The 23,189-nt window shown below is 36.6% G+C and overlaps 2 protein-coding genes across 6 annotated transcripts in view; both read left to right on the top strand.

Annotated features, from left to right (window-relative positions):
• The window catches only part of gas2l3 (growth arrest-specific 2 like 3), a 34,974-nt gene extending 24,879 nt beyond the window's left edge, over positions 1–10,095 (top strand). For 3 of the 4 annotated variants that reach the window (XM_073946426.1, XM_021475058.3, XM_068219695.2), the window contains exons 4-9: positions 131–240; positions 329–467; positions 2,592–2,655; positions 3,306–3,441; positions 3,809–3,916; positions 5,904–10,095. In XM_073946426.1, coding sequence (XP_073802527.1) covers positions 131–240; positions 329–467; positions 2,592–2,655; positions 3,306–3,441; positions 3,809–3,916; positions 5,904–6,794 — 1,448 coding nt within the window. In that variant the 3' untranslated portion in view covers positions 6,795–10,095. The remainder of the gene's footprint in view (positions 1–130; positions 241–328; positions 468–2,591; positions 2,656–3,305; positions 3,442–3,808; positions 3,917–5,903) is intronic. The other variant, NM_001045098.1, reaches the window with a different exon arrangement.
• A 2,236-nt stretch (positions 10,096–12,331) lies between these two features.
• The window catches only part of arid2 (AT-rich interactive domain 2), a 37,289-nt gene continuing 26,431 nt past the window's right edge, over positions 12,332–23,189 (top strand). Inside the window, exons 1-4 of one of the 2 annotated variants that reach the window (XM_005164457.6) lie at positions 12,332–12,780; positions 12,885–12,978; positions 13,593–13,690; positions 22,544–22,677. In XM_005164457.6, the coding sequence (XP_005164514.1) occupies positions 12,689–12,780; positions 12,885–12,978; positions 13,593–13,690; positions 22,544–22,677 (418 nt within the window). In that variant the 5' untranslated portion in view covers positions 12,332–12,688. 2 annotated transcript variants of the gene reach the window in all.

Raw genomic sequence — 23,189 nt, 5'->3', positions numbered from 1 at the left:
AATGGATTGTTGGTGTATATGACAGAGTAAAATAATTAAATTTGGATGAGCTCGAAATTATTAGTTCAGACTGAAATAAACCCCAAGCACATATGTCAGGGGTAACTGGAATAAATATGTGTGTTTGCAGGTGAGCAGCTGTCAGCCGAGCGCTTCATGGAGGAGCTGGACAACGGCGTCAGATTGTGTCGATTAGTTGGGATTCTGCAGAGTAAAATCCCAGAGGACTCGGAAACACCGGTGAGTAAATGAACATTCAATGTAATGGAGCTTTGCGTGAACACACCACTGTTTGTTTCTAGATCCTGTGTCTGTGTTTTGTTAACAGATGCCCTCAAAGAAAATCCAGTTCAAGAAAAATGCCTCTCCTGGATCGTTTTTCGCGCGGGACAATACGGCTAACTTTCTGTCCTGGTGTCGTCACATTGGAGTGGATGAAACTTATCTGTTCGAGTCCGAGGGTTTGGGTAAGAAAACTGCCTGTTTGAGAAGTTTTATCAAGGTGCAGCTCAAAGAAAATGCTAATTATGTATGTTTTGTATTGAGGTGCAAACTAGATTGGAGGTTTTCTGCATTCCCGCATCTGTTTCTAGCCGTGCTGAATATCCAGATTGTGCCTCCAGAAAGCTGTTAAACATCATATAGATAAAATTAGGTTGTCACTGTCTGTAGTTTCATTATATAAGGACTTAAACATGAATTTGAGCTTCAGAGCTGATCTGAGATTTCCTTTACCAACATTTCACACATTTATTTAAACTCAACTCAACTTAACTCTCTAAATAAACGTTTAGTTTAACTGAAAGAAATGATGACAAATGTTTTACTATTGTATTTAGAAGTGTATTTTGCAACCTAATATTAATTATATACTTTTTTTTTAATTGCCTTGCTTACGGCCCATTCACACAGGGCGTCAGCGTCAACGCTTCTCATTCACTTCGAATGGGTGATGTCAGGCGTTGCCGAACTGAATTGTGGGTCTGTCGGCGCTGCTGGCTGCAGAAGTTAGGACTTTCTCAATTTTACAAGCGCCAATAGAAGCGTCAGCCAATCAGATCGCTGTATGCAAATACACCAGCTCAGACAGTAACCGTTTGCTGACTCATTTCATTGGCTCAACTTCAGACACGCCCTCTGCCAAGCGTTGACGCTGAAGTCCTGTGTGAATAGGGCGTTATTGTCACACACTATTTTTGGCCATGCTTTATTATCAACAATAATCCACATTTTAAAACAAATTGTTTGCTTTAAAAAAGACTAAATTAAAGTGTTTAATTAATAATTGAAGAATTCATTTTTTTTATTAATTAATCTGTAAAATTTTTACGTATGCCATACCAAAATGTTTGGCAACATATTTTTATAAAATCATAAAAGAGAGTATTCAAAAACAGCAATACTGAGAATTTGTTAAAATAATAATTAAATTATTATTTAAAATAATTTTATTATAATTATTATTATAATTATTATTATTATTTTAATATAAATTGCCAGTTTTGTTGTTTCTCTTTTTATAATTTTATTATTTTTATTTTTATTAAATAAATATATAAACATTATTATTCTAATAAAATATAATAATAATAATTCATATTATAATTATTATATCAATTATTATAATGTTATAAATATCATTTATTGTAATTATTTCAGTGGTAATATTTTACTATTATTAATAAATACATTTTTTTTATTCTAATAAAATATAATAATAGTTAATAGCAATAGGAATTATAATTATTATATCAATTTATTTATTATAATATGTAATAATTATTATTTATTATTGTAATTATTATTTCAGTGTTAATATATTATTATTATTATTCTTTATTTATTTATTGAGGTTTAAGATATTAAAATGCAATCCAGCACATTAAAACCTGAAATTTGTGGATCCAAACTAAATCAGATCTCTGTCTGCTTGCTTTATGGTTCATGAATTTTATATAAATATTATATAATACATATATACATGAATATTTTATATGAAAGTCACAAATAATAGTGAATGAGGCATTGTGCGTGTAGAGTGGCTCTCCAGATTGGACATCTGTAGTCTCTCGCTGTATTATCCATTCGAACAGGACTTTAATCAGGTTGGCTAAATTAATGTCTTTAAATGGAGCCCGGCATCCTTCTGTCCTGTCCTCTGTGCTGGTGTGTGTTTCTCTGAGCCCGTAATCGTGTCAGAGGATCTGCGGTGTGTGTACGTCAGCTGATCTGCGGCCCCGTAAATCCCACATCTTAACGGGTGAACGGGATTTAAGGTGTCAATCATTAACCTGACGGCCCGGAGACTGACGCTACGTCCTAATTGGCATACTTGTATTACATCCAAAAAGTATGTCGTTTCGAGTGTGTAACAGAAGAGTATGGAAGTAATCAACTTTACCGAAGCTTCTTTACTTGATGGCTGGTCTCGCATGACTGCCATGTTTGTAGTTTGTTTATACCTTTTTACCCAAGTTTGTAGTTCTAATTCATGTCCAAAAGCGCAATGTATTGTGGGTAATATATCAAAGAAAGTACTTAGAGTGTGTATCCTTATTAATGTGTGTGAGTGTGTGTGCTGTGTCCCTCAGTGCTGCATAAGGAGCCGCGTCAGGTGTGTTTGTGTCTGCTGGAGATCGGCCGGATCGTCTCCAGGTGAGTGAACCTGCCTTTGATCCTGCAGGTGACAGATGTCAGCCTGTCTGGGGGGGTCAGAGGTCACGGGGCTGCTTTAGGGGCTTATAAGTTGGGTTGGGGGCAAATTTACCTGGATTGTGGTGGATTGCAGTGGATTTAGTTCAGTGCTTAGAGCAGCTATTGTACTGTGTGTGTCTACACTGTTAAAAATGCAGGGTTCTGCACGATCCCTTCATAATTTTCCAGCGCAAATAGATTAATTTAACTTAATATGTTGACAACTTTATTGATTGTAAAACAATGGCAGCACGGTGGCTCAGTGGTTAGCACTGTCGCCCCACAACAAGAAAGTCCAGAGTACCAGCTGGGTCAGTTGGCATTTCTGTGTCAATAGGTGAATTGATTAACTAAATTAGCCATAGTGTATGAGTGTGTGTGTGTGTGTGAAAGTGAGTGTATAGGTGTTTCCCAGTACTGGGTTGCAGCTGGAAGGGCATCCACTGCTCAAAACATATGCTGGAATAGTTGGTGGTTCTGATAAATAAGAGACTAAGCTGAAGGAAAATGAATGAATAAATAACTGATGCCGTTATTCGGCTAAAATGCACGGTTAAACAGTCAACATGAGCGTCCCTAGTTGTGATAGTAAAGATGTTTTGTTTGGCTAGGTACGGGATCGAGCCTCCTGTTCTGGTTAAACTGGAGAAGGAAATTGAACTGGAGGAAAGTATGATGATGACTGATCACTCATCTCCTGTGAAAACATTCACTGTGTGCTGTCAACATGGAGCCATGTATCACGCTGTGAGTATCACACACACACACACACACATTTACTAAACACTGCTTGCTGAGAACAGGCTTTAATGCTTGACTTGAAGAACTGTCTCAGTATTTTTGCTTTATTATTTATTAACCATCCTTGGTTGCGTTTATTATTGTTTGTTGCGTGTGTAAATCACAGCTGTTGTTTAAAGCTTCATAATGTTTGTCTGGAACGCTAACAAATTCCCTCTCTGAGCCCAATAACAGCAGGAAACCCTCAGGACTGGAGGTCTGAGGATGACCTTTATACATATAATCTCCAGCAAACTAGCTCTTATTTTTCCGGCATGTGCAATTAATTGAACTTTTCCCTGATTTCATTGACACACATTGCATTGATTTGTAGGATCGTGCGGATCAGGATGAGCCTCCTTGTAACTGCACACAGAAGTTTTCAATTGAGTATCTGTCTGAAGGACGATACAGACTTGGAGACAAGATCCTGTTCATCAGGGTAGGGACATCTTTTTTTAATTATTGTGTCTGTAGTTACATCCAACATCCATATATATATAATATATATATAAATATATATATTTATATATATATATATATATATATATATATATATATATATATATATATATATATATATATATATATATATAGTTAAAGTCAGAATTATTAGCCCCTTTTGATTTGTTTTTTTCTTTTTTTTTTAATATTTTCCAAATTCTGTTGAACAGATTCAGAAAATTTTCACAGTATGTCTGAAAATATTTTTTCTTCTGAAAAAAGTCTTATTTGTTTTATTTCGGCTAGGATAAAAGCCGTTTTAAATTTTTTTAAAAACATTTTAAGGTCAAATTTATTAGCCCCTTTAAGCTATATTTTTCCTATATAGTCTGCAGAACAAACCACTTCGTTATAACCACTGTTATACAAAAACAGTGGGGGGCGGCTAATAATTCTGACTTAAACTGTATGTATAAATGCACGGGGACTTTTAATTTTGAATAAGTCAAGCTGAACAATTAAATCAATTGAATTAAATTACATTATCAATGCTGTGAAAGGAACCTTATGAAATTGAAAGTAGGCACTGCAACCTTTCACCTAAAGTTTATTGGTGGCTGAAAAAACACTTGCCGTGCATAAAGGCCATTGAATGCTGAAATTTGTCAGTGGTTATTTAACATGGAGGAAGGGTTAAAACTGCATACATCAGCAGAGAGAAGTGTGTGCTTTTCACCGGAAGGTTATATTGCATTATTACACTATTGTCTGGTATATTTGATTCTGATTGGTCAGTCGCGACATTCCACAGTATTTTATTTCCAGAGAACAACTGCATAAATTTATGACACAGGCTTAAAATCATCTTAATCTTCAGTGACTCTTATCTGAATATCATATCTATCTATCTATCTATCTATCTATCTATCTATCTATCTATCTATCTATCTATCTATCTATCTATCTGTCTATCTGTCTATCTGTTTGTCTGTATATCCATCCATCCATCCATCCATCCATCCATCCATCCATCCATCCATCCATCCATCCATCCATCCATCCATCCATCCATCCATCCATCCATCCATCCATCCATCCATCCATCCATCCATCCATCCACCCACCCATCCATCCATCCCTGTTTGGCACCCTTTTGTGTCTGAAAAATACATAGGTTAGTGTATGCTAGGCTTGGGCGGTAATACAGTAATATGTTATACCGAGGTCTCTAAAAATAGCAACGTTATTAGTTTCAATATTGTTTTACTGTCATGAAAAACAATGCACTTATAGATGACACAAGGATTAAATGTTAAAAATAATTTAATCCCTAAAAATCCGTATGCGATGTTGTCATCACGGAACGGGGTGTAGGAGAAAGAGAGAGGTGTGGAAAGATGGCGAGCCGCACACTTTTTTTTGTATTTTTTATCAACTGCTATTTGTTGCTAATAAAAGTTGTTAATATTGTTGTGCGTGTTATTTTGCTGTGGTTTCAGTATTAGTGTTTAGTATTCAGTTTCTGAACGATTTAGGCAAAAGCCAACAGTTTGGTGACTCTGAGCCTTATGTCAGTTTTTTTTTTTTTTATTATTCATGGTAATACCGTATACCAAGGTAAAATAGGGAGGAGGTTTGACGGTATTAAAATCTGGATACGGCCCAAGCCTAGAGTATGCTACATTCAGCATTTTTTGCCTTTAATTAAACACTAAATAAACTTTTATTGCTCAGAACAATGTTTTGGATGTATAAATTACATCGAGGAGGTTGTTTTCATGTGAGGCTGCTGATAAACCTGACGGCATCATTCTGAGACAGCAACCGCATGGATGTACTTTATTCCTTACTTAATGAATTAATTATCAAATAAACATTTCAATGGTTAGTTTTTAACCTAATAAAATCTTTTGTTTCCATATAAAATGAGTATCTGTGCGTCTCCAGTTGATGAGGTTACTTACTAAATAAACTCGTCTCTCCAGATGCTCCACGGGAAGCATGTGATGGTGCGTGTGGGTGGAGGCTGGGACACTCTGAAGGGATTTCTGCTGAAATACGACCCGGACCGTGTGCTGCAGTTCACCACTCTAGAGCAGAAGATTCTAGCCTATCAGAAAGGCCCATCCAGCTCAGGCTCCACCCACAGTTCACAGACAGCACAACCACCAACTATGGACCCAATCGCAGCAGTAAACCTCCTCCCGGAATCCTCCTCTTCGTCATCTTCATCCTCCACGACATCAGTGTATAAACCCAGCACACCCCGCAGCGTCACCCAGTCGCCCGCATCCACGCCATTAATTGCTCGTAAAGCTGCAGCACCCAAGAAAATCTTTAACACACCCACATCTTCCCCTAAAACCACCCCTCTTTCATCACCCGTCCCAAAGCGAAGCCCCCTTCCCCAGTCTACTCTATCTGGAGTTTCTCAGAAAGCAGTTCCCAAGACTAAACTGCGTCCACGTGGATCTCCATCTCAGCCCCGCAGTCCCGTCTGTCCCGAACCAACATGCAAACAGCCCAAATCTTCAGCTCCGTCTGCGCAGAAACCTCCAGCGGGACCCGTCCGCACACGCATCGCACAGAGACGCCCTCCATCCCCGGCTTTAGACTCCAAAAAACCCTGCTCTGGTTCCCCTCGGGCTCCTATTCCCCTTACAAAACCCTCTCAGGGTAAATCTGTAGAGCAGAGCACAACTGCTAGCAATAAAACAACCACCAGGAAACCTTTGGTTAGCAGTAACCCGCCTGTTCAGGTTGCTGCTGTGACAAAACCAGCTCCAATAAACACTAAATACAGCACACGGACTAAAGCCAGCAAAAGAGACGAGCCCTACTTTGAGATGAACAGTAAAAGAAGGGGGAAGAACTAAGGATGCTAGGTAATATACACTGTACAAACAAATCTGTTAAGAGTTTCTGTATTTTGTGCGTTTTCAGTTTAATTATGGATGTGAATGGCATTATGGGATGTTGATCTCTGCTCTGTTGACTTTAGATGTTGAAAATTCAACTCTACAATTTAACAAAATGACATTTTAGTCGCTTGAAATAATGTATACGTCATAATATATCAGGAAATAAGTGTGTAACATAACAGAAAATGTACTGGCAGTTTATTACAAGGTTTATTTTGTGTAATATACAACACCAACTCAGACAATATAGCACTTTAAACTATTAGAAATGATCATAAAATTCTGTTTTACACACTTTTCAAGGTTAAAAAGTTGATCCGGATCTCATAATGCAATTCAAACGCAGAAATAAACAGGGGAAAATTAAAACAGGAATCACGAAATACAGAAAGCTGCTCATTTACAGATATTTTGACAGTGTTTTCTTTCTTTGTTTTTTAATTAGGTGCAATTCACTCTTGGCTCTAGTCTAGTCGGATACGATATTTAGTTTGATTGAATGAATATGAGGCAGTTTAATTGGTTGTAGATTTCTGAATCTGTGAGTAAATGGTTTTAGAAAGCATTTCTAGTAGACAAGCTATGAAAATTTGACTTGGGTACAACCTACAAACGACTTAATTTTTCTTTGATATCAAATTAAATTTGCCGCAAACTGTTTTCTTTTGCATCACTCTGCAAAAAAAGATTTTCTTTCTTGAGTTGTCTTGTTTATAATATAAAAATCTAAAAAATCTTAAATCAAGAAGCATTTTCTAGATGAGTTACATATATTGTCTTGTTTTAAGGAGTAATAACTCAAGTTAGAGTTTGTTCTTATAAAATAACCAAAATAATCAGCTAGAGGTGTACGCAAAATAAACTTATTTCAAACCAAAAACAAGATTATTTTGCTTATTTTAATAATAAACTCACTTAATTTTAACCCATTATTTCTGAAAGCCACACAATACCTTCTATTTGTCTAAAAATGCTTCTTGATTTATGGATTTTTTTAGATATTTGGACTTGAAACTCTAAGAAAGAAACCCTTTTTGCAGTGGTCTTTTGTGCCATACTAAAACACATCAGGACATGCCTCGGATGCATTTATTTCTTTTTAATATTGATTTCTAGCTACTGTAATTATCATTATTTTAGCTAAGAGGTTATAGGGTTTAATTTAAGTCTAAAAGGATGCACGGTTCATTTATATCATTATTGTGCTTAATATCTGTTACTCTTCTAGGTCAGTTCATGTTTGTAATTTTGATCTGACTCCTGATTGAGTTCAATCTGGATCATGCTGATTATATATCAATGATGCAATTTTTTTTACTGTATGTTGATGTCTTCCATCTGAGCTCATTAGAAAAGCCAGCAGAAATGAGGGTAAAAGTGTGTGCGTATATATGTGTGTGTGTGTTCATGTATGAGCAGATGCGCTGTGGGCATTCAGATCATGTAATACTGTAAAACACGTGCCGTTTCCACTTCATATTTAGATTGGGAGCTCTGTTTTACTGTTTACATAACCCACCAAGCAATTGTGTGTTAAATAGACGTCTAATAGACAGCTAGCATGGATGCCTTTGCTAAAACAAGGCAGAATTTGGACTTGCACTGAAAATCTAATAGCCCAAAACTAGACTAATCATGAAAGAAATAGATTAGATATGTTCACATGTGTTGCTAATAATTCATTCCTGTGTATTTGATGACTAGTCTAGATTTGGGCTATTCTTAGATGCCTATTAAATTTTCACAGATGCGCTGTGTGCATTCAGATCATGTGATACTAAAAAACATATTGACATTGAAAGCAATGGTTTTACTGTATTACATAACCACCAAGCAATTGTGTGTTAAATAGACATCTAATAGACATCTAGCATGGATGTCTTTGCTAAAACAAGGCAGAATTTGACCTTTCGCTGGAAATCGAATAGCCCAAAACTAGACTAATCATCAAATAAACAGGTTAGATGGATTCACATTTGTAGTTATAACTAGATTTGGGCTATTTTTAGATGCCTATTAAATGTTCACAGATGCGCTGTGTGCATTCAGATCCGTTTCGTATTTACATTGAGAGCACTGTTTTACTGTAGTACATAACCCTACAAGCAATTGTGTGCTAAATAGACATCTAATAGAGATCTAGCATAACTGTCTTTGCTAAAACAAGGCAGAATTTGGATTATCAGTTAACATCTAATAGCCCAAAACTAGACTAATCACCAAATAAATAGATTAGATAGCATGTGTGGTTATTTATTGCTGTGTATTTGATGACTAGTCTAGTCTTGAGCTATTCTTAGACGTCTATTAGATTTTCACAGATGTGCATGCATTCAGATCATGTAATACTGTAAAACACATGTCGTTTCCACTTAATATTTACCTTAAGAGCACTGTTTTACTCTATTACATAACTCACTAAGCAATAGTGTGTTAATTAGACATCTAGCATAGATGTCTTTGATAAAACAAAGCTGAATTTGGATTTTCAGTTAACATCTAATAGCCCAAAACTAGACTAATCACCAAATAAATAGATTAGATAGACTTCATGTGTGATTATTTATTGCTATGACTAGTCTAGCTTTGGGCTATTCTTGGACGTCTATTAGATTTTGACTGACAGCCCAAATTTGGCTTTGTTTTAGCCAGGATGTCTGTCTATTAGACTTCTTTTAAACACAAAAGGATGCTTGCTGGGACACGTGTAGATGCTCTGACACCCCATAAATATGCAGAAACCTTTCTCTACGACAGCCAAAGCAGATTTATTTTGTTTGCTTGAATCTCAAATAGCATTTTTAGAACACATTTTAAACTTTTTAAATGTATTTAGGGTTTGTGTGCCTTACATTTGTGTTTTGTTGGAACGTGTCTATTGTCAATGATCCATATTCAATCTGGATTGTTGGTTTGGTTTAATCTGCATGTGTGTTTTTGAGTTGGTCGGTCAGCCAGCTGTCATTAAATAAACACTACATCCTGTACGGAGCACAAATATACTACTGATACAGTCATGCTCAATAACACCTCGGCTATTATTATGCTAAATATTTGGTTTAAAGAGTTTATACAGAAAGGTTATTATATAAAGTATTGGTTTTATGATTGTTTTGGATTACGGTTTATTCTTTTAAGTGTTTTCATGTTGTCAGATTGTGTGAGAGAAATTCTTCCAGCACTTTATGAACATGTTTGTTTTGAATGTAGCTTGTTTTTGTTCGTCTGTGCTCTTGAAATAAAGATCTATACTGCATTTGTTGACTGTTTTTGAGCATCTTCTGAAAGCTTACTGTATAATTGAGTTATCTCATTTCATCTGCAGGCATTGTGTGAACTTTTAGTATGATATCTCAGTGTAACTGGTTTCACTACACTATTTTTTCCTCGGTTATAATCCATGTAAATCTATGCAATGCTTCTTGATGAGATCATAATACGAGTTGATGTGTGAGATGGTGCTGCATCCTTGTGGATAGAAAGACAAAGTGCAAGTTAAATGTCAGCATTTCACGTTTGATTTCCACAATAAAATTATTACAACTAATTATTATACTTTAATTCGACTGGTATTTACAATTCATTATGTTAAATGTGCTAAATTAACTAAAAAAATACTTATTTAAATACATATAGTCGTTTTTTAATTTGTCAACGAATTTCTTTAAATATGCATGACATTTTATTTTGCATATAAACTAAACCACTTAAACCGAATGACAATTTAATGGATGTCTACTGTAAATCATGGTAAAACTGTGTAAAAAGCCAGGAATCAAACTGCATTGAGATCATCTTCAATGTTTAACCACAAGAGGGCGAATTTGACCAACTTTTACTAACCTTATCTGACTGTTTGCAGCTTGTCTTGGTTTTCACACACACACACAAACGCAAGCTACTTAATATCTGGGGTCTTCTGAGTTTAGCAAAACTAGATAACGTGTGTTTTAGTTGTGCATCTTTCAGATAATGGACTAATACTAAACAGATTAGGTGGACAATCTGGTGCAGTGGCTTATGTCTAATAACTACTCTGATGATGCAGGTTTTTGAGTTTACTGCATTAAGGCTGCACGTAAACACAATCACTGTTCAGTTTAATGCCTGCATTTTGCTCTCTGTGAGGTTTGAATGGCTTCCCATAGGACTTGTCCAGTCTATTTATTTATGACCAGATCATATTTTATATTTTTAAAGACATTTCATGCACAAAGAACAATTGTTTTTGATAAAATCCTGATCAACATAACGTCGTTATACTCACGTCCATCACAATGCTACATTATCATATTTAACATTACATGTTTTCGATCAGTATCCGGTAATGTTATCAATGTGACGTTGTTTTGCACGGCTATACATATACAACTAGCAACATTTATTAACAGATTAAAATAATATACAACCTTACAGTACACAACCGTTCATAAAATATGGGGACAGATTATCAATATTTACCAAATACAAAACAACCCGCACAATACCAACAGATCATATTAGTCAAAATATATCAAGACTTCACATTAAATGCTAAGTTTTCTAAGCTTTATTAATGTACAGATGTGATATAAATCTAATCTGGTGGATAAATGTATCTTGATGTGTCTTCAGCCGCTGAGCGCTCGAGCTGCGTCAAAGCCAGAGCGCGCGCACATTATTCTCCATCTGCCGCGCGACGCCACAACATATCAGCAGGCGCCGAGAAAAACATCCACAACTCGCTGAAAACAGCGTTGGAAATATTAAATTCCGCTTTTTCCAACTGCTCGTGTCGTCTGCTTGACAAAATGGGGTCTTTCGCGTCGAGTTCCGCCATTTTGTGGCTGAATAACTTGCGAGAGGGGTGCGTGTAATGGTTGAATGTAGTCACCCCGTGTCGTTTATATCCGCCCGGCGGTTACCACAAGGGACCGGGAGAAAATTACCGACCGTTCGCTGCAACAAAGCGCAGATTGTACTACTTTAACTTCAGACACCACGGTTTAACTTAAGCTATTAATGTGTATTTCCGAGCAGCGCTCTGTGCCAGATTAGTACTGTTTTTTAGAGGACGACAAGTCTTTGAACATGCTATTTCATGCCATTATGTCACACCAAGAACATATATGTTTATGCAAATTTACATTTTACAGCACAATGGCAACTCTTTGATTATCAGTGGATGGAGGTAGTCATGACTACACGTGACTGAATTTTAAAACAAACATTCATTTACGCTTCTTCTCATCACTGTCTGTCGAAGCTGTGGAGATTTTACACGACCAGAAACTACTTTCGACTCAAGTTTTATTATTTTCATGACGCTAGTGTAAGTTGACAGTTCCCTTCCCCCCTCCGACGCTCACGGTTGGGTTCTGTTTTAACGGTTAACCAGAGTTTCGCGACTCCCCCTTTCCTCCAGCGAGCTCCGTCTATTGTTCACAACGGCGCTGTGGCGGCTGCAGTACTGTCGTTGGCCTGCTGGAGGCGCCGTGGAGCCGCGCGGCCTCGGGTCTTTTTGTCTGAACTGGATCCCGCTGCCGCTTCACAGTGTGCGCGATTAAACCGGAGCCGCGTCCGTCCCGCACTGTCAAAAACCCACTCCAAACACCAACACAGGCGCAGCCGGTACCGTCGTTTCCCCGTGCAGCCATGAGCAGTGCAGCGGTGCAGTTAGGCTGAGCTCGCTCGGGTTCGCGGGCTGCTCGGGCTGCCGCTGGAGCGGGTTTCTCCACTCTCATCCTCCGTCATTTCTTTAACTTTTCAAACACGCAGCCGCGCCGGAGCGGAGCGGACCGGAGCATGGGATCCCCGGACTCTTAGAAACCGAATCTGAGCCGGGAGTTTGACCGAATTTCAGCGAAACGATGGCGAACTCGACGGGGAAAAACCTCCCCGAGCAGCGGAGGAAAGGACAGGCTTTCCTGGACGAGCTGCGGCAATTTCACCACAGCAGAGGGTGAGCGGGAATTTCGCTCTTATTATAACTTGTGTGACCCGTGCTGGACGCGTGAGGGGCTCGGGACCGACCACGGGTGTTTATTCTGCCGTTTTTCTCCACAGATCTCCGTTTAAAAAGGTTCCCGTGGTGGGTGGGAAGGAGCTGGACCTGGGCGCTCTCTATGTGAGAGTGGTGTCTTTAGGGGGCTTCGCGAAGGTAAGTTGCTCTCAAACATACACACACACTCACTCATAGTAAACTCTACATTTCTCATCTCTCACACACACTTCGAGCTCAACTCCCCAGCCCGGTCCGGCGGATCTGTGTTTGGATCTGCCGTGCATCGGCCTGTGTAAGTCTATGTCTGAGTGAGTGAGTGAGAGAGTGTGTGTTTGGCCCCGGACGCGCACACACACTTTCACACATACTCACTTCAAAATTACCGGGCGGCTTTACATCGATCACCAGGACCGTGGAAGAGGGACCGAATCCCGTCCGGACCCACCGTGTTTATCAGCGGGTTTATTCCTCCCGTGTTGCCGAGGACTGTGAGTCTGTAGGCCGCATACAGGCCTGTGTGTTCCGCGGTGTAAATACAGCTGCAAACCGCACCAGATCCGCGGTCCAAACCCTGGGCTCGGACCGTTTCGCCCCTGAACACGTTGTTTTTCGGTGACGGGTCTGTTTTATTTATTTCACTCAGGAAATTGTAAGTTAGCCGGAGTGCTAATAGGAGTTAGCATGCACTCACATACACACAGAGAGACACTCTTACACACACGGTCCAGCATCTGAACCGAACCCCTCTCACCTGTCTCTTCACCCTACAGGTGTCCGACAAGAACCAGTGGGTCGAGCTGGTCGAGGATTTCCAATTCCCCAGGAGTTGCTCGAATGCTGCTTTTGTTTTGAAACAGTACTACCTTCGGTGAGTCTTTCTTATTCAGTTTCTCTGTGATCAACTCCAGCACATGTGCTCAATGTTTACAGGCGCTTCTCTGCTCTGATGCGGTCAAACATGCGGCTCGGTTCCGACTCACTAGCCGGTGTTTTTGGACGATTCTGTGTTCGTGTTTCAGACTTTTTGAGCTGTTTTTACACTAATTTCGCCTCTGTTGTGTTCACTGCCAACATCATGGCGAAATGGATGTAAATCAGGCAGTTTTATTGTTGCAGATGGTCGTTTTGTCACTTTTCAGGATTCATCCTTCATCAGCATAAAGTCTTGTGTTTTATAGGCATTTGTGGATTTATGCACAAACTCCAAATACGCTTTTTAGTTTAGTCTTTCTGTTCTACAAATGCCATGACGTTTTTCTAATGCAACATTTGCTTTTTACATTAGGTGTGTTTTGCTGTCTAAATCAGGCTGGGTTAGATGCTGCTTTGGACATTTACTTGGGTCACTTTAAGGGATGCATGTGTCATTTGTCGTTATCAACAAGAGCCTTTTTGTCTTGGAGGTTGGTTTTGTGGTTGGATACGTATTTAAGTTGCCTGTGTTGATGCTTTTATCTTTGACAGTGTCTAAAAAGATTAATTTTATGGTGATGCATGATTGTTTAGCATCTGATATGGTGTGATGAGAATTTAGCTTAACTGTCAGATTATTTTGCACAGTCGTGTGCCTTTATAGGTTATCATCTGTGTTTATAAATGTGGTTAATGGTGTTTTACAACATGCACAAGCTTAATTCACCTGTAAATGTGTCGCCAGCTGTAGCACATGCATGGATATTTGTAGTATCAGAAGCGAGCAGTTTTGCAGCGGTGCTGTTACTCTACAGACTGTGCGGCTGCTGGTTTTCCACGTGCATGTCTCTGTAGTTTAGTAGGTTATGGGGGGGTGAGACAGACAGACTTGGCAGCAGGGAGCGTTTAGGCTGTGTGGGCCGCACTGAGACACACACCTGCCATGCAGTGGACTAAACATAATTACCATGCTGCAAAGTCTCCTTTAACATCATTGCAGTAGAGGTTGTTTGTGTGCAATCTCAGAAGACGAACGATGCAAAACTACATTCTCCTGTGTGTCGTCTTCCTCGTGCGAACACCATAATACAGTGTGTATTTTTGACTTTAAGCTGGTTTTATTTGTAGCATCCAGTCATGCATGGGCTGAGGAGATATGCCCTCCTTTGGTTTTATTTTCATAATCAAAAGTCTTGGAGCATCTGAATTCTGCTTGTTTTTGAAATTCTGCCTTGTGTCATGTTGAGGTGTATCCGTCTCATAGGGAGTTTGGAGCGGGAGTAAAAGCTTTTAAGAGTTAGACAGACATGATTGCTCGCAGGAAATCCAGTATTTTGTGATGGAGATTTTTTTCCAGACATCAAACAGGAGAAAATGTAGATGGTTTTTGCAGTTGTGTTCATGCCGCTATATTAGTAAACACACATGAAGCTATTAATGTTATTGAGCCCTGTGTTTTAAGTGAGCTGCAGGCGTTTTGATTGAATCTAAAAGGTGTAATGCTTCAATTAAATACTGTATGTCATGTACAAAGCCTTATTTATTTTCCAGAACTGTTTAAGGTTCATGTCAAAGCTGCAGAAAAAAAAAACACAGGAGCATCCACCTCACATCACACACTGAAAAAGTCCTGCAGGCTTTTCCATATCCGAAGGGATTCAGAGGATCTTCCTCATTTCTGTTGCATCTCACTTTGTCCAATTCTCTCACCGCTGGGCTTATGATGAAATTTTCAAGTTGCGACTGAAGCTTTTTTTCACAATATTATAGCAATATTATTGACCTAAGCTGCAAGTAAAGTTACTTTAACAGGTATAATAACACAAAAAAAACATGCATTTTTTTGTTTATGCATGCTCGGAGTAAACAAATATTCATTCTACATTAGTTAATGTTAGCATTAATATTAAAATCAACAGTGAGGAAATGACAGAATCATTATAGTTACCATGTATATATTAAAATAAAGCAGAATACGTCGGCGCCAGTGGTGTAGTGGTTAGTGCGTCGACATTTACTCCGGTGCTCACGGCGACCGAGTTCGATTCCGCCTCGCGTTCCTATGCCGATCCTTCCCCTCTCTCTTCTCCACATGCTTTACTGTCAATTCTCTACTGTCCTATCAAATAAAGGTGAAAAACCCTAAAAAATAATAATAAAAATAAATAAATAAAAAATACAGCTGAATATTAGTCATTGGCGTTTAATAAAATGATTGCATCTGATTTTAAGGTGTTATTAGGAAATTAAAATCACCTAAGATTAAGAAAAGCTTTTGCAATTTTCATCAGGAGTTTAATAAATTTGGCATGTTAATTATTGGAGTCTTATTTCTTGTGTCGAAGTACAATAGCTCTATAAATAATCAGAGAAGTTTCAGTAGATATTTTAGCATGTAGTAGGCTAGATTAACTTGATAGTGTTTATACTATTAAGCTAACTAACCAATTAAGTCTCCAAGCATTTGATGCTGTGATGAACACCACTGCAAATACAATAATATTCTTAAAGCACTTTTAAGTTTAAATAGATATGTATTCACAGACGTTTGAAGTGCCCAAAATATCAATATAGTGCATGTTCATCATTATATATTGAATAATTGGTTACACTTTACTATAAGTTTGCATTATGATTGCTTGATGAGTTTACAAATGAACAAACAACGTACAGTACTATAATATTTATATTTACCGTATTTATTACAGTATTTGTTCATGTTAGTTAAAGAAAATACAGATGCTCAGTGTTAACTCGCGTGAATTTGAAATATAAGGCAGTAATAAATGTTAAACTATGATTAATAAATGCACAAGTATTGTTCATATTCAGTTCATGTTAGTAAATCCATTAGTATAGCCTTATTGTACAGATATTGAATATCTGCATTTGTCTACTCACAAACTACACGATCTCAGAGCCGCTGTCTGGCTCCAAAATGTCTCGTTTTCTCCACTGACACTACTATCTGGCTTCAGTCAGTAATAAAAGAATTTAATTTTCACTTTTTGATGGATTGCAGCTGAACAGGTGTCTCTGTAAGGAAAGGGTTGTGTGTTCTTGCTCCTCTCTCAAGGAAAAAAAAGCATTGTGTTTTTGCTGTCACAGCTGAGGAAGAGCTAGCGAGGGATTTGAACTTGGGTCTTTGGGTTCGTGGTGTGATACGCTTACCGCTGAACCACTCAGCAGCGTTCAGCACATGTGAAATTAGTCATTTAAATGTGGCATCTGCAGGCAGGCACTCCGGCTGCCAACTGAATAAGAGGAGAGTAGATAAACGGCACATGTTAAATGACTTGGTAATTGGCAAATAGTTAGTTTTTTTGTTTTAAGGACAGGTCAGCTTTGTTTTTTTTCATGCATTTTCATATTGTAGCATCACATCTGATTGGGTTTGTTATGCTAAGGGCTTATGGATGCAGAATATATAGTTTTAGCATTGATATTGCAATGTGCATATTCACAATAGTCACATCACAGCATGTGCAATGGCCAGTCATGTTTGTAGTTGATCAGATACTATAATATTTTTAAGGAAAATGCTTAAAGTGTCTTGAGAAATTTTTGAATATTTATCATTGATCAAATTGAAAGATATCATACGACTTTAGCAGTGTTGTTGTTATGTGCATGTTTTTTTTTTTGTACAATGAATGATTAAGAAACTGATTTTAAATTATATATTGATTTAGGGAAGTGCAGTATATAGTTTTATCATTGATATTGCAATGTACACATATGCAATAGACACATCACACACTGAAAACCCTAATAAGTTGACTGAACTAAATTAATTGAGTTAAACTCATTGCTTCAATTTAATTGAGTAATGGAGTCTCCCAAAACTTGCATATTTAAGTTTATTTAACTTGCCAGTTTTGTAGACTATACTTAAATTGTTCAGTTCAACAAACTTAGTAAACATAACACACAGACACACGCACACATGTTTACATATGCATGTGTGTGCTTGTCTGTGTGTGTGTAATACTATGAGCAAAATTTAGAATATATTTTAAACAAATAATAAGTAGCCATGTATTCACATTATGAATAATTATAACTGAAACCATTTGTTTTCTGATTTAAAAAAGACCTTGCACTTAAAATGTTGCACATATTGGAATTTTACAGTCAAGTCCACATTTGTGAAAATGACCTAAGGATTAATAATGATTTTGAGCTCACTACACTTGAAATCTTAAGTTTATGCATTTTCATGCACATACGTTAAATTGACTTAAATATGTTTAAGTGATAGGACCAAAATGCTCAATTTTAAGTTATTTTCAGTCAACGTTACTTAAATGTTTAATTAAAGACAACATTAGGGTTTACAGTGCAGCATGTGCAATGTCCAGTCATGTTTATAGTTGATCAGGTACAATAGTTTATCCATAATGTAGTGAAATTCAGTGCATGTGTTAAGCATTTCACAAGTGCTTAAATGCACAAAAAATGATAATGTTTGTAGCTTTAACAAAGATTGTTTATATAGTAAAGTGACATTTTGCGTTTGCTTATTAAAGCTCTGTGTCTGAATACTATACGACGACTCAGAAAACCAAAAAGCACCATTGTTTCACTTTTATTCTTACTCTGTTGTATTTATCAATGCTTATAAACAGTTTATTACATGATATGCAGATGCATTGTCCTACAGAATCCTCCTAATCAATGAAAAACTAAATTGGTGAATGACGAAATCTATCCATACTCAATCCTAGTAAGGCCTCACATTTTATTTAGGCTAGTTTTAATTTTAGTGAGTTGACTCGCTTTGCGTCTGGTCAGGTAATGGTTCACCTGTCATAAGTGATGTTTCCACTAATGAATGATGTAAGTTTTAATTTTAAGCCTAACCCTATAATAAGCACATTATTAGTTTTGAATACTCATTCAACATCACTGTGGCACTTTCTTTATTATTGTTGTTTGAACCTTTTTCTAATCTTTTTACAAACAAAGGTGTAGCACTCTCAATGGTTATTGTATTCTTGCTATATGATGACTATAAATCTATATAATGACTGATATGTGGGGTTTTAAAAGACACTTTCAAATAAAGAGCAATCCAATGCTTCATTAAGTATTACTTACACACGTCTGCTGTGCCCAAATAAGCTTCAAATGTTGTGATGTTCACACTTGGTGCTGTCACATCTCAAGTTCTTTCTCTTGCTTGAGTCATTTTGTTAGTGCATTGTAAATGGACTGAATGCATCAGTTAAACAGCAGCTTCAATATTTCAGTCTATTTGAACTACATGCAAATCAACCTCAAAATGCATAAATGCAATTTCAGTTGTCAATTCTGATCTCGGATCTGTTGTGGTCGTTCTGTCAGTTTGGCCTTTGTATAGTATTAACCTTGCATGTAAATATGTAATATATGTAAATATAAAAAATATGTAAATATGCATAAGTCTCATACACATGCTATGATAATGCATTCATAATAGATATTGCATTAACATATTCCAGTTTATACTTGCACTGCTTTGCTCTGGTATAGTATTTGACTAGTATTGAGCCACCAAACAGGACATAACTTTTAATTCTGGATATGTTGCATAACTCTTGTCTCTAGTCTGTTGATTCTCTGCTAGACACACAGTCCATATATTCAACAGTCCAGCAGGTGAACTTGACCTTTTCACAGTTTCTCCAGTAGAGGGCAGTAAGTCACTGTCTGGACCTCAAAAAATGGGGCCGTGAGCGTAGGCTGGATGTCATATACTATTGTTCCTTCTTTGACAGCTTAATTTACTGTGTTTACATCCTTTAATCTGATCAGCAGATGCCTACTTACATTTTAGCTTTGTGAATGAGACGCACAGTACTGTTCCTCATGGCCCGGGCAAGACAGAATCTGCGAAATTGTTTCGCTATTTCTGCTGATAACTTTGTACAAAATCTGTGGATTTATGCGGAGAGATTTTAGATGGTATCATAACTAAAAACCTAATATATTAATACCTTTTTATCTTTTATTTAATGTTTACAATGTAAATCCAAACAGATCCACTTATTTGGTAAACAAAGCAAGTCTGGTATATCTACTAAAAGACAGAAAACATTACTCTACAAACTGTAGTGTTAATAAATCATATGAGCATTTTAATATTACTAATAACATATCACAATAATATTAGTGAAGTTAATTTATAAACTGAATAAATATAAATTTACACACATTTGCACAAGTTAATACATAGACTTAATGATGGGCTAAAAATCTGCAGATTTCTGTGTGGGCATTTCTGCAGAGTTCAGTTATATCCGCTCCAACAATTATCATTGAGTGATACTGATAAGATCTCAATTAACTGGTTGAGGTTTGTGTCTGGTTTTGTTTGGAGCTTAAGTTTACATGAAGGTAGATTTCCAGAGCAGATTTATACATCTACACACTCAGAAATAAAGGTACGCGATCTGTCACTGGGGTGCAACCTTTTCTAAAGGTACAAATTTGTAGCTAAAAGGTTATGTTTATGTTTTTATATGTGTATATATATATTAATTTTTAGAGGAACACTTTTGTACTTTTTAGGTACTAATATGTACTAGTGAGGTATTAATATTGACCTTTTAAGTACAAATTTGTACCTTTTGTAAAGGTTGCACACCAGTGACAGATTGCATACCTTTATTTCTGAGAGTGTATATTGATTATAATCTAATATTCATCATCAAGATTTCATCAGATTAACCAAGTCATAAGCATCTACAATTCATTGTGCTGTCAATACAGTATGTAGTTGCATAATTTGCATGTATAGGGCTTTGCAATTAATACAAAAGAAATCAATTAGATTTCAGCCTCCAGTGATTGTGAAATTACAGTAATCGTAATGAATTGATTATTGCAAAAATAATGCTATTATTTATATAGTGCTAATATTTCTTATTTTGATTATGCATTTCTGTTTATTTAAATTTGTGCTTTTAAAGCAAGTTTGTTTTATTAGTGTTATTTTTATTCTGTATTTTAATTATTGATTTTATTACTGATCATTTGTGTATTGTCAGTAATTATTTAAAAGAACTTTTGTTTCTATGTCACTATAAATTACTCGAGTATTCTGCTGTGGTATTGAGAATTGCATTTTGCAATTGATTTTATTGAAATTATGCATATATGTTGCTGGTCTCTAAATTGAAGATGTCACAGGAACCATATTTACTGTAAATATATTTAATGCATAAGTCGCTATTTAAGTTCATATGAAGGTATTATTATTATTATTAATGTTTTTTTTTTTTGGTCATATTGTCCAGTGTCCACTAATAATTTTAAAATTTGACCAAATGATTTTTTTCCCATAATCAAGAATGATAATCTACAATTTACAGGGGCATTACCCTCGAAAATGCTAATCCTGTTATTTACTCTCCCTCATGTTGTTTCCAGGTTTCCTTAAAAATATTTTGAAGAATGTTCATAACCAAGCAGTTTCAGTTCCTTTACAGATCACTTGTAAATGTTTTGTCAATGGGAACCAAAACTGTTTACTAATTTCATCTGTGTACAAGAGAAAGTCATGCAGGTTTGCAATAACATGAGGCAGAGTAAATAATGGCCGGGTAGAATTAGCTGCTCTGTTGGTCAGTGTTGAGTGCATCTGCTTATCGCATTCAGCGAAATTATGCATCATTAATTAAAATCCAGAGTGAATGAGTGTCCGCACAGTGCCGTGTGTCCAGTGGAAGGGGTGTTTTCTAGTGTTTATGGTGTGCAGGTGTCTATTTATAGTGTTTGTATTGTAGCACGTGGGAGGTGTGTGTGTGTGTGTGCGCAAGTGAAAGCTCATTCAGTTGAGGAAACACTCATGAGTCATATTCACACATGGAGCAGGGCTGTGAATATTACTATTAGACTCGCAATAAGGTTTTATGCCCGAGTCTCTGCAATATACTGATCATGCTCTGACCGCCAGCATGTGAAGAGTGTGATTTATTATAGGACAATGTATGGCTGCTCGATATAGACCATTTCAGTGTGGTCATGCCATCGGCCCATAAACATTTCCTGCTTGTTTTATTTCATAACTGTAACAAGATGCAATTCAACCATACTTAATGTTAAAACAGCTATCATAACATCAATATGTGGCTCTTTTTGGATTCTCGGAAGCTGTAGAAATTAAAAATGGACAACAGGAAGCACATGTTGTTTTTGTTTACAAGTTAGGATAATAGTATATGCAATATATGTAATGCAAACATGTGATGCATTTCATGCAATGATTTCATTTCTACTATCATGCACTCTTAATGTAAATGCACATTTTTAAACATTGATGCCTCTTCAGCAAGTTTGACGTCAGTGCCACTTTTGCTTTGTAAAGATGCTTTAAATATCAGCACTACCAACTTAAACATGAATGATTTGGAAAGATTTTGTTTTGTTTGTGGATTTTACAGCTGGATTAAATGATGTTTCCACGTGCTAATCCTCCAAAAACTTGCCTTAGAATTGACTCTGTCTGCTTTATTAAAAACAATGTTTATTTTAAACAGTCGTAAATATAATTTTGATATTTTACTTATTATGCAAAGAGATGCACAAATAGCATCATGCAAATTAAAAATAAAGTCAAACAAAAAAATCAAGCGAATAAGAAAACATCCAAGACATGCATTTAAAAACTATGAAATGTATGTTGCTCTTATAAGCACTCGATCTTTTAAACAGTTCCTCATCGGTCAGATAAACACAACTGAATGTTAAAGTCATTGTCTTTTAAATCTTCCAATGATCTGTGTGTTGTTCTGCATTTTAATGCATTTCTCTGCTCTCTTTGCAGCTATTTAGAGAAGTATGAAAAGGTGCATCACTTTGGAGAGGAAGATGAAGAAGAGCAGCCGGGGAATCCTAAACATTTGCTTCCGATTGGTGCAATACCCACGTCATACAACTACCAGCAACACACTGTATCAGGTACAGAAAGGGGAACTGAAGCCTATTTGTAAATCGAATATGATTATTTGGTTGCACTTTATTTTAAGGTGATGTGTAGATACAGTGTAAACATTCACCAAACTCTGAGAGATGTTAATTAATTGCATGCACTTACTGTAGGGTTTGGTTTATGGTTAGTTAAATGTAGGCACGCAAAATTCAGTGTAATTGCTATAGTAAGTGCATGGAACATGTAACTAAGCCACCTTAATTTGACGTATATAAAACATATTTCAATACAATGTATATTTCAGAATGATATTAGAGAGTTGTGTAACTATCAGCTAGGGTTAATGCACGTTTTGAAGTATTGCATGAGAAATAAGTGATACAATTGCCAAATTTCAAATAAAGTTCGATTTGCAAAAATGTTTTGTAGATTAGCTTGAGTTAATATGCAAAATAAAGTTCATGTGAATAATATCAGATAGAGTTGCATTTGCAGAATAAACTCTTAACATAGTAAACAATACAGCTTGTTCTGTTTTATA

This window comes from Danio rerio, chromosome 4 (assembly GCF_049306965.1).
Source record: "Danio rerio strain Tuebingen ecotype United States chromosome 4, GRCz12tu, whole genome shotgun sequence".
Lineage (NCBI taxonomy): Eukaryota > Metazoa > Chordata > Actinopteri > Cypriniformes > Danionidae > Danio > Danio rerio.
This window is presented reverse-complemented; position numbering and strand designations above follow the sequence as displayed.